The sequence below is a fragment of the Peromyscus maniculatus genome, chromosome 17 (assembly GCF_049852395.1).
Source record: "Peromyscus maniculatus bairdii isolate BWxNUB_F1_BW_parent chromosome 17, HU_Pman_BW_mat_3.1, whole genome shotgun sequence".
Lineage (NCBI taxonomy): Eukaryota > Metazoa > Chordata > Mammalia > Rodentia > Cricetidae > Peromyscus > Peromyscus maniculatus.
The window spans coordinates 13,529,697-13,545,925 of NC_134868.1; the positions used below are offsets into that span (position 1 = coordinate 13,529,697).

A 16,229-nucleotide genomic window follows, 5' to 3' on the forward strand; every position below is an offset into this window, starting at 1 on the left:
CAAGTATGCATATAGATGAGCCTATGAGGGCATTCTCATTTGTCTTTCCAAAGGGCTTGTATTTAAATTAGGAACTTTTTGTCAAGGCCTCTTTTTACATAACTGACAGCTCAGTGTATTTACATACTTAAAAATTTGCATTCATTTCATTTGTTAGAATGAACTTATTTTCATATTTAAAAGTTATCTGCATTTCTTCAGTTCTCCAGTTGTTTTTTAAATTTGTTTACACATGTAAAATATGTAGTAAATATATGTCAAAGATTTATTTAACCCTAATGAAGGAACCAGCTTGATGACAAAACCGATTCAGCGAACATGTGATACAGAAATGTATATAGTCTGTGAAGGAAAGAAAATCCTGTTAAGACATAAAACAACAAACAACAAACAACAACACAGACCTTTACAATTCTGAGAGTTTTCTTTCCTGCTGGAAAACAACTCTTTGCATTTTACTAGATGAAAATCATTTTCTGTTTATCAGTCTTCACAAGTAGTCTTCACAAGTAGATAACTGGAGTTTATCTTGTCGGCAGTAAATGGTAGTAATTCACACAAAATTCTCTTGGCCAGAATACCAGATGACCATTGGGCTGCTTGTTAATATAAGGTCATGAGTATCCTTTATACCTTAATTTATCCAAAATTAGAAAGAAATTTTGGATGATCAACATTTCCTCTACTTTTCAGTGATTTTGTGTTACTTACCAATTTGTAAGGAAGTTGGAAAATTCACTGTTAAAATAATCTCTTTCTCTTTTGTTCTGCAGGAACTCATTATACAATGACAAATGGAGGCAGCATTAATAGCGCTACACACCTGCTGGATCTTTTGGACGAGCCGATCCCAGGTGTTGGTACATATGATGATTTCCATACTATTGACTGGGTTCGAGAGAAGTGTAAAGACAGAGAAAGACACAGACGTGTAAGTATTTTATAAAAATGGTACGAAATGAACTGTTTAAAATTGTGTTCTGCCAGTGATCTCAGTTCACCAAAATGATACACATTAAAATATATTTGACATGTCATTCATGATGCATTTCCCCCTTTGTCTTGGTTTGTCTCTTTTGGCTCTTTATGCCCCGTATTTTTCTGGGCAGGGTTTGAGGTGGTTTAAAAACAAGGAAATACGGTTGACAAGATATGAAGGGAAGGGAGAAGTGCAGCCTAGGAGTTGGGTGAGGACACCAAGATACTCGCTCTCAGCGTCTCAGCAGCTACAGCAGCAAGAACCGTGTTGCATAAGCCTAGTGCAAAAGGAAGACAATGTACTGAGAAAAAGAATGATTCTGTAGGATTTTGCTGTTACTTAACATTTCCTTTCCCAGGACTAAATGCTGAGATATTTTTCAAATTGGATCCTGGATAAAGCTTTTTGTGTGCATAACAAGCCACTGGGTTTTGTTTTGTTTTGTTTTTTAATGATTTGCTTTTATTTCATGTACATTAGTGTCTTGCCTGCATGTATGTCTCTGTGAGGTGCCAGATTCTCTGGAACTGGAGTCACAGATAGTTGTGAGCTGCCATGTGGGTGCTGGGAATTGAACCTGAGCCCCCCAGAAGAGCAGCCAGTGCTCCTAACTGCCAAGCCACCTCTCTAGCCCCTGGTTTTTTAAAGGAAAAACATAAATAAAATTGAGGCATGGTAGTGCATGCCTATAATTCGAGTAACCAAGAAACTGAGGAGCAGGAGCCTCTGTCTCAAACAAAACAACCCCATCCCCTGAATCCCACAGTACAGTGAATATAAACTGGTATAATCTAAAACACAATTTTTCAAAAAGAGAAAGAAAATTTCTTTTATATCAAAATTCCAAATTGTCAAAGCCTCTCCATTCATTCATTCATTCATTCATTCATTCATTCATTCATTCATTCATTCATTCATGTGTTTGGTATCTGAAATTTACTATCAAAATAAGTTTATACAAATTAGTTGTAATTTTTTGTATTGGTGTCTGTTTTTATGTGAAGCCTGAGCTTGCAATAGATTGTGCTCTGTATGAAAGTACGGATTGTTCAGATGCTCTTGACCTGAGGGCAGAACTGAAAAGAAGCACATGAACTCACTGCTCTCGTCCAGCCATTCTTTTTTTTTTTTTGTTTTTTTTCGAGACAGGGTTTCTCTGCGTAGCTTTGCGCCTTTCCTGGAGCTCACTTGGTAGCCCAGGCTGGCCTCGAACTCACAGAGATCCAACTGGCTCTGCCTCCCGAGTGCTGGGATTAAAGGCGTGCGCCACCACCGCCCGGCTTCGTCCAGCCATTCTTAAAATGTCCTTTGAACTAGAAAAAGTATTGAGGAACCTCAAGAAACTTTTGTTTCTATGAGTTAATAGTTCCCTGTTAAGTACTAAAATTTAGAACATTTAAAAATACTCATTCACGCCGGGCGGTGGTGGCGCACGCCTTTAATCCCAGCACTCGGGAGGCAGAGGCAGGCGAATCTCTGTGAGTTCAAGGCCAGCCTGGTCTCCAAAGCGAGTTCCAGGAAAGGCGCAAAGCTACACAGAGAAACCCTGTCTCGAAAAACCAAAAAAAAAAAAAAAAAAAAAAAAATACTCATTCACTTAAAATTATGACTACAAGCCCATTATTTGTAAACCTAACTATATTATATTAAAATAATACATTTTCTAAAATAAAAAAGTATTTGCAGAGTGCTTTTTTTTTTTTAACCCTCTTGATTTTCTGGCTTAATAAAAGACTGATGGGTTTTTATATCTGCTTTTGCATTCTAATGTTATGGTTTATTTGCTTAAAGAATAAAAAGAAAATCTAGCCTCACACAATTGTAGTTTGAAAAGCTATGAATATTTCAATAGCCATTTTAGATTATCATAGCTATTTTCTGATAGAATAAAATAAGTACTAGTTTCTGAAAGATTAGCTATTGGGTGCATTCTGAAGTTGTCTTAATCAACACTGCCTTTTGTTATATTAAAATCCATTGCTTCACCTTGAACTTTGAGGATATACTTTCTTCACATGAAGTCATCATTTGGATAATAATACTTTGCTGATCTATGTGTATTGTCAGATGTGAACAGTGGTTGGTTGGTTGATTGGGTTTTGTCCTGGGAACTTAACTCATGGCATATACAATCTTCTTTAAAAAAATAATTTATTTAATTTTATTTTATGTGCATTGGTGTGAGGGTGTCAGATCCCCTGGAACTGGAGTTATGGACAGTTGTGCGCTGTCGTGTGGGTGCTGGAAATTGAATCTGGGTCCTCTGGAAGAGCAGCCAGTGTTCTTAACCACTGAGCCATCTCTCCAGCCCTGGCATATAACTACACTGGAAATAGTTTTTCTTGTAAAACTTCAGGGGGTTTCATGGGCCTAAACTTTTTTTTTTTTAATCTAGCCTGTATTAATAATTTTTATTAGGTAGTATCAGAAAAGTACCACTGAGTAAAAATACTTTACATTGTTGTTAATTTGCTTTACAAAGTGACAGGTATCACCAGTGTTTTCTTTAGAAAAGTCTTTATATGCATTACAGCTTACTTGACCAATACTATGTTGGTAAGCATTTAGGTGATTTCTATATTTGTTGATTGGCAATGTACACACAGTGTTTCTATACTGAAAATACCCTAGCCGTGTTGATTAGGTGACTGTTGTATGCAGAGGAACAAGAAGAATGACAGACTCTGTCTGAAAATGATTTAATATTATCTTTTAAAAATATGTTTATTTTATCAAGGAAATGCAGAATGGAACTTAGTGACTGCTTTTAAGACATGCCCTACCTCCAGTTCTAAAAGTGGTTGATATCTGTGTTTGGACTCTTCTATTATGAAAGGAGTGTAATTTCCTCATTCAGCATAGGATTGACTGTGTTTTTTAATTGGTCCTCGTGGCTTTTGAATAAATGATCCATCTGAAATAGAGAAGGCCATTGAATTCCAGCTGTAGCTCTCCTACAGGATAGTTGAGTGGTGAAGTCCTGGACAGACAATAGGCTTCTTAAAGCTAAGTTCTGAGTAGAACTAAAGAAACTAGTTAGGGACAGGCTTAGAAAACCATTCTTGGGAAGACAGGTATGAGGGGAGATTTGCAACAAATAGCTTTCCTCCCTGGTAATGTCTAACTGCCTCTCCTCAGTCAGTTGAGGACACTTTTCTTCTCGATCGCGTGGTGAAGGAAGAGTCTTAGTCTGTTACAAGTGGGGTTGAAGCTCTGTGTCTGTGTCTTCCCAGTTCTGTTACTTTGGGGATGTCTCTGCCCATGTGACTTCTGTTATATTCATGAGCATTTACTTGGCTCCTGAATCCAGCAGTTTCCAGCTAGGTTATCCAGCTTGTGATGTGCAAGCGATCTGTGGAGCAGTTAAGGTTTGAATTTGATGTAGTTTGAAACGGCCGAGGTCAGACTTCCATGTGGCTCATGGGCCCCTCACACTCAAATCCACAGGTTCCTATTTAAAGTACAGCTCTCTGAATGGTGTTTATCCTCCAGCTTTTAGGAACAGTATCATTATTTAGTTTGCAAGGCACTTTCTGTGTTGTGATACCTGGAAAAAAATTAGACTCAAGAACTGGAGAAATGCAGTTTAAAAATGAAACAAATATTTCTAATTTCAGATCAACAGTAAAAAAAAAGAATCAGCATGGGAAATGACAAAGAGTCTGTATGACGCCTGGTCAGGATGGCTCGTAGTCACGCTGACAGGACTGGCATCAGGTAAGGAGAACTTTTACCGCCAACCTTTGCTCTTGATTTTAAGTTAACCGAGAGTGTGGCCACCAGGTCCCCAGAGAGTGGAGCTGAACAGCCAGCAGCCGATGGTCTGAGTACCTCTAGGGATAGTTGTAATCATTCCTGGCTTCTGTCATGTACGACAGAACACATGAAAAAGTAAGGTTTTTGTGGAGAATAGAAAAAGTATTGATAACTAGCATGCATAAGAATTTTGTGTTCTGGGGCTGGAGAAATAGCTCAGGGATTAGAAGTACTGGGTGCTTCTCTAGAGGACCCAGGTTCAATTCCTAACACCCACATGGCATCTCACAACTGTCTATAACTCCAGTTCCAGAGGATCCATGGCACCAGGCATGCATGTGACACACACACACACACACACACACACACACACAGGCAAAATATCCATCAACATAAAATAAAGTAAATATATATTTTAAAAAAACCCATGTCTGTATGACCCATTGCTTTCTTGTGATAAGAGTAATCTAGATTTTAGCATAACTTTATATATTTTTAGTATTCTGTCAGTAAGATAACCTTCATATGTATAGCTTTCTGTTAATTAAAAAAATAAATTTATTGTGAAGTTATTCAGTGAATGATATGAACTTCCTTAATTATATTTAATGAACATTTTATTTTATTATTTTTTTTTTGTTTTGGGACAGTCTCAACATGTAACTCTAGCTATACTGAATTTGATATGTAGACAAAGGCTGGCCTCAAACTTACAAAGATTCACTTTACCTCCCAAGTGCTGATATTAAAGGTGTGTGCCACCATGCTTAGCTGTGAGCATTAAATTTTAATAAGGTCTATATCATTCATTCATAAGTCTACTGATTAAGTTTAGAATGGAAACATGCTAATTAAATGTCCCAATTTCATTTGCCATAGTTGTGAAGCTCCTGTCAAGTAGCTGTCTGTTCAAGGTGTTTAGTGTTTTTTAAAATAACCTTTTCTCTTTTTAAAATTGCAATTAATTTTAATGATGTGTCGGTTTTAATTCCAAAAAATATCAGTTTTATTTTAAAATAGAGCTATTTACAGTTTTTAAAATTGTATTTGATTTTAAATAAATGTATTTAAATTTTTAAGTCTTAAATTTAGGTAATAGTTCCTAATTGACCCTTGGCTTATAGGAAGATTTTTTGCTTTTTATTAATCTCTTCACTAGATAGTTTCAACGCTCTCTAAATAGACTTACATTTTGGACCTGTCCAATGCACTCTTACAGGAGCCCTGGCTGGATTAATAGACATTGCTGCTGACTGGATGACTGACCTAAAGGAGGGCATTTGCCTCAGTGCTTTGTGGTATAACCATGAGCAGTGTTGTTGGGGCTCCAATGAAACGACCTTCGAGGAGAGGGATAAGTGTCCACAGTGGAAAACGTGGGCAGAGTTGATCATAGGTCAAGCAGAGGTAAGTCTCTGCTCAAGATGAGTTAGCTTTGATGTAGATAAGTGTGTCCGCTTCCTTTAGTTATAGAATTAATCACACATTAGGGGATTATAACCTGCACCAAAGGAGAAAAAGACAAAGTCTGTACTTAGCGGAGAGGAATGGAGAATCTTTAAATACAGTGAGAACAAGGGCATATTGTTTCAAGTAGCTTCTGTGTCATTTAATGCATAATCATGAGTCACGTGGATTATGATAGAGATTGATTGCAGGTTGTGGCAGAGAAGTATAGTTAGTGCAACAGGAGCTGTGTGAAGTTAAAGAAGTGGATTGACGTGTCTCTAAGATGGGAACATACGAATTATGGAAGTGCAAGATGTATTTCATAATTTATAAAATCAGCCTTTCTAGGTTGGAATACTTTAAAGAAATTCATACATTTAAAATTTTTTTCAGCTTTATTTTTTTTGTTTTTTAAGATAGATTTTTAATTGAAATAAAGTACATCCTTTTTCTCTTCTCTTTCCTCACTCCATCCCTCCTGGGTACTGTCGTTCCAACTCCTTCTATGCCCCCTTACTCTGAAATTGATAGTCTCTGTCTTTTATTGTTGTTACATTGTGTGTGTGTGTGTGTGTGTGTGTGTGTGTGTGTGTGTGTGTGTGTGTATGTGTGTATGTGTGTGTGCATGAACAAGTAAATACATCCTGCTGAGCTGGTTTCGGTTTGTTTGTCTGTGTTTGCAGGGGCTGACCATTTTGTATTGGTTAACTAACAAGGGGGTTCATCCTTGGCGGAGACTAATACTTCTTCCTTAGCTGCCATTGGTTCCTGTAGTTCTTTGTCTAGGGTAGGGTCCTGTGGATTTTCCCCTCTTCCGCATTAATGGGTGTATCAATACTGCCATTGTTCTGGCCTTGCTTATGCTGACCTTTTAAGGTAGACTTCCTGGTAGTTTGGTTCTTAAAATCTTTCTGCCCCCGTCCCCTGAGCCATAGATGCAGGAACTATGGCATAGATGTATCCAGTGGTGCTGGGCTCCCCACAATCCATTGACCTCTGTATTATGTACAGTTAAGAGTTTTCCGAGATCTCCATTTGCCAGGAAATGTGCCTCCCAAACAAAAAGGGTTAGCAGGCCTTAGACTGGAACTAGGCGTATGTATTTGCAGATGGTAGAAGGCCCTATGTTTTTCTTTGCAGTAGTTCAATATTTAATTATATAATTACAGCGATGTTCTGTAATAAAGCTTAAATTTGGATAAGATTCGATATTTATATATTTACATATGAATATATTTTAAAATACAGATATTTATATTTTCCCATATGGCTATATTTTAAAAACTTTCATTATAGCCAAAGTTTAGGTAAAAAGAATATTTTTTGGTATTGTATTTCATGTGGCTTTTGTTTCTTACCTTGCTTAATTAAAGTCAGTTTGACGATCTTTGGGAGAGTTGAAAGAGGATGAAATCTTAGTGCTGGGCTGGAGAGGTGCTTCAGGGTTAAGAGTGGCCGCTGCTCTTGCAGAGGACCAGAGTTCATTTTCAGGACCACCTGGAAGCTCATAGCTCTAACTCCATTTCCAGAGAATCCCCCTGTCCTTTTCAGTACTCTGTGGACTTCTGCATGCTTGTGCATCAGTAAACCACACAGCCAAACACACGGACACATCAAACAAGCAAGCAGACAAATACAGGGAAAATCCAAGTGCCCGCACAAGTTACCTCCACCAACGATTTCTTTTTTTTTTTTTTTTTTTGGTTTTTCGAGACAGGGTTTCTCTGCGTAGCTTTGCGCCTTTCCTGGAGCTCACTTGGTAGCCCAGGCTGGCCTCGAACTCACAGAGATCCGCCTGGCTCTGCCTCCCAAGTGCTGGGATTAAAGGCGTGCGCCACCACCGCCCGGCATCCACCAACGATTTCTAAAACATTTGTGGGTAGGCATGGGTCAGTGCCTGTGTCTCTGTAACAAGACCTTAGAAATCAGGAAAACTAGGAAGTTTACCAAATGGGACTAAGGCTTTTAGCATGGATAGTGGTTAGCTTTTGGATTCTGTTCAATTCCTTGTTCACATAAAGCTTTTATCATTGCGGAAATAAACCAAGAGACTGTTAGAACTTTTACCCAGTCATGTGTGTGGTGGCATGTACTTGTAGTCCCAGCTGTCTAGGAAGCTTAGGCAAGGACATTTCTTGAGCTTAGAAGTTTGAGCTCAGCCTGGGTGCATATCTGAATCCCAAATCCAAAAATACTAATAACAGTAGCGATAAGTTTTACAGACATTTCTTATGTGACAGGCACTTGAATTAGTGGTACATTGTCGGACTCATGTTCATACTTCCTGCTGTTTTTGCTTTTTAGGGCCCAGGATCTTATATCATGAACTATATCATGTACATCTTTTGGGCTTTGAGTTTTGCCTTTCTTGCAGTTTCTTTGGTGAAAGTATTTGCTCCATATGCCTGTGGCTCTGGAATTCCAGAGGTAAGCCATATAATATTCATTGCATGGAAATTATATTCTGCCTTTTATCTTTAGGAATTGTACTTTTTTAGAAAATAGAATATTTTTTAATATAAAAAAATTAAAAAAAATTTAAGCTGGGGGCTTGAGAGATTATTTAGCCTGTAATATAGAAGTTGATAATCAATCTCTCTCTCTCTCTCTCTCTCTCTCTCTCTCTCTCTCTCTCTCTCTCTCTCTCTCTCTCTCTCTCGTGCGCGCGCGCACGTCTCTCAACCACTAATATATAGCACATAAATAAGCAAATTAGGTTTGAAAAACAAAAATGTCAGAAATGTTTTATGGCCTGAATTTCTTTGATGGATTAGTTGATATTTTGCTGTTCGACTCTAATTGTAATGTATCCTTCCCTTTCTACAACTGTTGGCTATATTAAATAAACTGATAACTTATAAATTTCGTCATTTTATATTTTAAGAACAGAATTTGACCATAGTAGATCAGTAGTATACACACTTATTTTTTGTTTCATCAGTCGTAATTTAAAAGAGAATAACACTTAAGCTTGAACTCATTTAATTCTCTTTTTTATTTTTAAAAATGAAGTTTTCTTCTTACATATTTTAGAAATGAACTGTGATTTTTAAAGGCTGTGTAGGTAAATATACTTAATAAGGAATCAATGCCTGCAGTTTTGGTTATCGCTCATCCTCTGTGGTAGGTAAGAACATCCACGTGATTATAGTGTGATGAGAAGACATAATGTCTTTATTCATGACGGACAGATTTATCTAAATACTTTGTTTATTCCTACAACAGAAAATTTTGAATTGGCCTTTGATTACATATCACTATGGCCCTGCATATACTTTATCATGACCTAGTATTTTTATTTGTTCCTGAGATAGGGTTGCCTTTTATCTTTGGTTACATATATAATTATATGCAGATTTATCGTATGTGTAAAAATAAAGTTTTTTTAAATTACGAAATATTTTACAGTTTGCCAAAGTTTGGTGGGTGAAACATGAGAATGTTTTCGCTGAGTTAAATTCTCACGGTTCCTAAAGGTTAAACTGCCTCCATCTTTCCTCTGTAGATCAAAACAATTCTGAGTGGATTCATCATCCGAGGTTACTTGGGGAAGTGGACTTTAATGATTAAAACCATCACGTTAGTGCTGGCTGTGGCATCAGGGCTGAGTTTAGGAAAAGAAGGCCCCCTGGTCCACGTTGCCTGTTGCTGTGGAAACATCTTTTCCTACCTCTTTCCCAAGTACAGCACAAATGAAGCTAAGAAGAGGGAGGTGAGTGGTGTCTGCAGCTCCGTAACAGAGCAGTGGTGTCACGTGAGCTCCACGTCCTGAGTGACGTCGGTGTCGGGATCTGGGAAACGCGCTCGGACAAACTGCCGACTCAGATGGAAACTTGGGTGTAGCCCGTCTGTCTGTCCTTTCCTAATTTGTGCTCTTCTGGAATTGACTGCTACTGCTGGTTTAGTCAGACTAGCCGGAACCCCTTTGCTTTCAGTTGATTTCTCAGATACCTTTGCTGTTTGTATTCACTTGGTTTTTGACACTATTGCATGTTCTGGCTTGGGAAATCAGGTGTGGTCTCCTCTAAAAAGAAAGAAGCTGGCAGATGTGCTCAAGATAGCATAGATTTAGTAGCAGAATCTGGATTTATTTTTCTCTGATTCCAAATACTGTTTTTATCTACTGTGTTATTGCTATAATTGTATGCGTATGTCTAGGTATGTTAAAAGTGAAATATCCAAATCTTGGATTATGGAGACTTAGGTGGCATTCTCAGCATTTTATATATATTCACTGAGTGACATTATCATGATCGTTCCAGAGAAAAGAACAGGGAGCCCCTGAGAAGTTGGGATACCGTGGTTACATAGCTGGTCTGTGCAGTTAGGACTTCTGCCTTGCAGCTTGACACAATTCATGCTCTTTACAGAAGTGTAAACTGGGATGATTTGAGCAAGTGCTTAGGGTACCCTCGGGTATTCACTGGATCAAAGTAGTAAAAGGGATAAAGATTTTTTTTTTTAAGATTTTTATTTATTTATTATGTATACAGTGTTCCGTGTGTATGCTTGCACACCAGAAGAGGGCACCAGATCTCATTACAGATGGTTGTGAGCCACCATATGGTTGCTGGGAATTGTACTCAGGACCTCTAGAAGAGCAGCCAGTGAGTGCTCTTAACCTCTGACCCATTTCACCAGCCCTGGGATAAAGATTCTTAAGAATAATAATTCAGTCAATTTCCAAAGAAACGACAGTGTAGTTGATTTCCTTCAGGTGGAGAGTCAGCAATAAGTGCCCCTAGAGAAGTGCCCTGGGGGCCCAAGAATGTGTGTGGGTCTCCTTCCTTGAAACTGTCTTCACCGTTTCGTCGGTGACTCAAAGGGGCTGTTGTTTGTATTTAGAATGATGCCTTTGGAACATACTTAGAGTGATACCAAGTGTGGCGGGATGTTCAGAGTGCTTTGGATAGTAAAATACAGAGAAATGTTTGATGTCTTTCACAAAGTTTAGAGTAATTACTAATGGTAAAGCAGTTAGCTCCAAAATCTGGAAAAATGATAGCCTACTTAAAAAATAAGTAAACATTTACCCATTCCACGTGTTCCTCTCTTCCCTGTTAGTAAATTTCAGTATTGAAGGTTGCCGGTATTCATTTCCTTCTCTCTACAATACACTCACATTTGTATGTTTGGTGTTAATGTTTTAACTGAGTAGAAAGAGTGCAAATGAGTTTTAAACTAAAGTAGGAAAGAAAGAATAACTTTTTAGAAGAAATGAATACTTGCCTTTGCTTCACAGGTCATGTAGGTTAGGATCAGAAAAGGCATTTGGAATAGCATGGAGTGTGAAGTCTGTCTGCTGTGTCTGAATTGATCAGGGGACTAGAACCAAACCATGTTCTCTTTGTAGGTCCTGTCTGCTGCCTCTGCCGCAGGTGTCTCTGTGGCCTTTGGTGCGCCCATTGGAGGAGTTCTTTTTAGTTTGGAAGAGGTATGTACAAAAACATAGCACTGAAAATGACAGAATTACATTTAAAATTGTATCTTGGTGTGCTTTTAATTTTTATAGCTGGTATAATAGAGTTCAAGTTTTTGAATTTATTTTTAGAAAGTTTTAAAGTAGTTCCCACATAAAAAGTAATAATTTATACATAACCCACAACTACGGAAAATTGTGTTTTAATTTTTCAAGAAAGGATTTGTTTTAAATGACTTGTATGCATCTGTGCGTGGGTGTATTCATGTGAGTGCAGGTGGCCACAGAAGTCAGAAGAGGGTGTCAACTCCCTGGAGCTGGAGTCTTGGATCGCTGTGAGCCTCTGCATGGAGTATGTGTACACTTGACAGCTGAGCATCTCCTACGACTGCTGAGCATCAAGTGTGCATCTGCGCATTACAGCCACCTGTTTTAACCTGTTACTCATGTGTAAATGTTAGTGATTGTTCTAGCTGAGCTTTGTTGACATCTTTAAAACAAGCAAAATAAGAATTTTACTTAATGGAAGCCACTAAAACCTGTATATCTCTGGCTGAATTATAGTCCACATTTGTATTTTACTATTTTAAATCACTTTATAAGCTGACTTTTAATTAAAGTTTTATAATTTGCTTGTTTAAAATTTATATGGTTATTTCTTTAACAGTTACTGATATTTAAGGAAATAATTTTATTGCTTTGGTGGAATATATTGTTTTGTGTTCTCATTGGTTTCCTTTTTTCATATTTTACATAAAAATATGCCTGTGCTTGACTCTAAAATTTTTTTCTTTCGGTTTTAGAGAAGAGACAAATCAACTACATTTTAATGAATTAACAAAAGTTTCTAAGGGGATATTTATTTTTAGCTGATATGATTGAATTAGATATGAAACTACTTTTGAAAAACAGTTCTTGGTATTCTAAATGATTATTAGACATTTGTAATCAGTTATTGTGAATTTGTAGTTATAGTCAAAGAAAAAGCATCATTTTTTTATTAGGGCAAATCATGTAAATTCAAGCTGCAACAAAATTTGAGCTAGCTACAGTCAAGTTTATACTTGTTATAATGAATCAGAAATGATAGCATTAATTTTTCTTTTTGTTTTTTAGGTTAGCTATTATTTTCCTCTGAAAACTTTATGGAGATCATTTTTTGCTGCTTTGGTGGCTGCATTTGTTTTGAGATCCATCAATCCATTTGGGAACAGCCGTCTGGTCCTTTTTTATGTGGAGTATCATACACCCTGGTACCTTTTTGAACTGTTCCCTTTTATTCTCCTAGGGGTGTTTGGAGGGCTTTGGGGAGCCTTTTTTATTAGGGCAAATATTGCCTGGTGTCGTCGACGCAAGTCCACCAAGTTTGGAAAGTACCCCGTTCTCGAAGTCATTATTGTTGCCGCCATTACTGCTGTGATAGCCTTCCCCAACCCCTACACCAGGCTCAACACCAGTGAACTGATTAAAGAGCTGTTTACAGATTGTGGGCCGTTGGAATCCTCTTCTCTTTGTGACTACAGAAATGACATGAATGCCAGTAAAATTGTTGACGATATTCCTGACCGTCCAGCAGGCGTTGGAGTGTATTCAGCTATCTGGCAGTTGTGTCTAGCACTCATATTTAAAATAATAATGACAGTATTCACTTTTGGTATCAAGGTAAGTGCTCATGTGAGATGATACTGGAATAATTTAGAGATGTCCAAAATATTTATGTGTAATGAGAAATGAAATTGTATCCAAATGATTACAATTCTGAGAGCAGAATCTGAAAAGCCCTCATAGGTCTGACATCGAGAGGTTTCTGGTGACTTCTGGAGACGGTGGCCCAAATTTGTTTTTCTGCATTTGCACTCCTTGGCTTGTGTTCCCTCTCTTGCATTTTTAGAGCCATGGCTGGCTGGTTACTCTCTCTTGTTTAACTCTTAGAAATATAAATCCTGATTTCACATGAAAAAACCCCTAGGATTACTTTTAATCCACTCAGATAATACAGGGTAACCTCTTGTTTTAAAAGTCAGTTGGCTGACAGTCTTCATTCTCTGCAACTTTAATTTTTCCTTGGCATGTAATATGGTCATAGATCCAGGAAAAGCCATTATTCTCCCTTCTATAGACTGTAGTATGTTAGCTTAAATGGACACTGTGGACTCAGAATCAGATTGCTAGAGCTATAAATGCTGTGGCTATCCATCAAGTATCTAAAGTCCTGTGCCCTGGAACATGGCTTCTCCTGGACTCACAGCTTTCTCCCTGATGCAAACACAGAGAAGCGAACGTCAGCTTGCCGTAGCCTGTTCTTCAGCTCATGACACCTGAGGTTCCTGTAGCAGCTGACCCTTGGCAGGGATGGCGCACTTTCACAAACTGAGCTCATGTGAAGTAACGGCTTCACTTCTGTGAGATTGGAAGGTTGGAAGTTTTAAGATTGCTTTCAGGCCATTGAATCAAATTCAAAAACTAAAACTTAGAGTTTTATTCTTCTTTTTCTTAGCAGAGTTAGTTGAAAGGACCATTAGAGTGGTGTTTTTCGTGATTCCCAGTGTGAGTAGAATTATACCCAGTACTCTCAGTGGCTGTAGCTGGCCAGCACTGAGGAAGCTGGAGGCAGATGGCAGGCCCTCGTTAAGTCCTAGGCTCAGGCTGACAGATTATAACTGAAGATTGTGAAATGTGCCTTAATCCTTTGCATTGTATAGCCCTTTAATTAGCTCAGTACATGCCAGTGTTTACTTTCCTTAACTTTGAAGAAAGAATTTCTGCCAGCAAAGATTTTTCTCTTTTTAGTTGATTCACATGTATACTCCGTTCAGAATATTGGGGGCTCTGGAAACATTGCCTGACTTAAGCTGTAGCACTTGAGAAGTAGCATCTGCTGTCTCTACCATTTGTAAAAGTATAAGGGAAGGTCAGACTGGAAGCTTACTGCTCCACAGTGAACAGATTTACGGGAAACATCAGTCTCTTGTTTTCTTTTTACTATGGACTACTGGAAATTTGTTAGAGACTAACTAATGATAAAGGATAAGTAAAGTGTGAGTTATTTTCTCTTTGGCTTAGAGAATTTACTTTATTACGTTGTTACTGAATTCAGAGAATTACTAACGAACTTTCATCTAGCAGGATTTTACTGTGGTTGAATTTTTACTAGGGTTTTAGAATTTCATTAGGATATGAAGGGAGCCAATTCTTAGCAACAAATCCATAGGGTGTAGTTTCAGTCACGTGATTAGAGCTGTGTTCCTTCCTGTCCCAGGTTCCATCAGGCTTGTTTATCCCCAGCATGGCCATTGGAGCAATTGCAGGGAGAATCGTGGGGATTGCCGTGGAGCAGCTTGCCTACTATCACCATGACTGGTTTATCTTCAAGGAATGGTGTGAGGTTGGGGCCGACTGCATCACACCTGGGCTTTATGCCATGGTTGGTGCTGCTGCGTGCTTAGGTAATGTGATCGTGTTTCCTTGTCTGTGGATATTTCCAAGTCCGAGAAGGAAAAGAGCCAGTGTCAATGGAGTCTTGTTTATTTGGTTGCTAGGGAGAAAGGATGCCTGTTAGAAGGAAGGAGTAATTTTAAAAGAAATGAAACACTAATATTCTTATGTAGTACTGGATTTTGTTGTACTTGTCTGAGAACATTTGTTTAATGTAAAAATTTAATAATAGCATGTTTGTAATATCACATAATGCTTTATGACAGAGACCATCTTGGAACAACTAAGGCTTAATCTGAAACCTGTTCAAGGAGCCTGTTAGTTTTTTCACTACTGAGGATCTGAGCCTGTCTGTAACCATTGATGGCAGTTGCTGTTCCTAAGATCAGCATTATAATGAAGCTTCAGAATAGTTTCACTTTAAACTCTGTAGTAATTTATCAGCTTGAATAAAAGATTTATTTTTCAGCCTTCTAGCATCTAAGGTACATTTGTAGAAAAGTAAGAAATAGTAACTTCGTTTTAGTGAAATAAAAGCAAAATAATGACTCTCAATCTGCAAGAATCTATTATTTCCTTTGAAAAAAATGAAAAAATTGTTTGGTTTTATATTTAAAATTTCCACCAAACTTTGGTGTAGTATTTAATAATAGTAGGTATTTGACTTTGTTTTTGCTCAGTGACTCAAAATCTTCAGAAGTGTAATATTAGGTGAAATTAAATAACAAAATCATTTTCATCCAAGTTTCGTTTCTTTAGCTTCCACATTCTTTTTAGTGTTGCACTAGGTATAATGAATGATAAGAGTGAAATGTGGGCCGGCCTCTGGCTGATTCCCCCCCCCCTTCCTGCCCCCGCCGCCCCCCGCCCATCCATGGGCTGAGAGCACTCAGTGCAGGACTTAGAGGGAACAGAGCGTTCAGGTGTTCGAGGAAGGGAGGATTGCAGTTTTATTGTTTTTAAGTTACATTTTAATTGAGAAATTGTACAGGTCACCTTCATACTTTGAAAGCTTTCGTCTTTGAGGACTGTGAGTCCCCAGCTCTTTTATTTGGGCATATCTTCTTTCCATTTGAAGTGTGAGCTCACTAATGACAATTAAAAACCCATGACTCTTTGGCATCTAATTTTTTTTTTTCTGGCAATTAACTTTAAGGTCGTTTTTTCAATCAGACAGATCTGTCTGGTTCT

The 16,229-nt window shown here is 38.0% G+C and overlaps 1 protein-coding gene across 14 annotated transcripts in view; it reads left to right on the forward strand.

Annotated features, from left to right (window-relative positions):
• The window catches only part of Clcn3 (chloride voltage-gated channel 3), a 100,055-nt gene that overhangs the window by 66,626 nt on the left and 17,200 nt on the right, over nucleotides 1-16,229 (forward strand). For all 14 annotated transcript variants that reach the window (XM_076553295.1, XM_042262989.2, XM_042262988.2 and 11 more), the window contains 8 exons: nucleotides 774-931; nucleotides 4,597-4,696; nucleotides 5,955-6,142; nucleotides 8,489-8,611; nucleotides 9,690-9,896; nucleotides 11,538-11,618; nucleotides 12,720-13,265; nucleotides 14,863-15,049. In XM_076553295.1, the coding sequence (XP_076409410.1) occupies nucleotides 774-931; nucleotides 4,597-4,696; nucleotides 5,955-6,142; nucleotides 8,489-8,611; nucleotides 9,690-9,896; nucleotides 11,538-11,618; nucleotides 12,720-13,265; nucleotides 14,863-15,049 (1,590 nt within the window). The remainder of the gene's footprint in view (nucleotides 1-773; nucleotides 932-4,596; nucleotides 4,697-5,954; nucleotides 6,143-8,488; nucleotides 8,612-9,689; nucleotides 9,897-11,537; nucleotides 11,619-12,719; nucleotides 13,266-14,862; nucleotides 15,050-16,229) is intronic.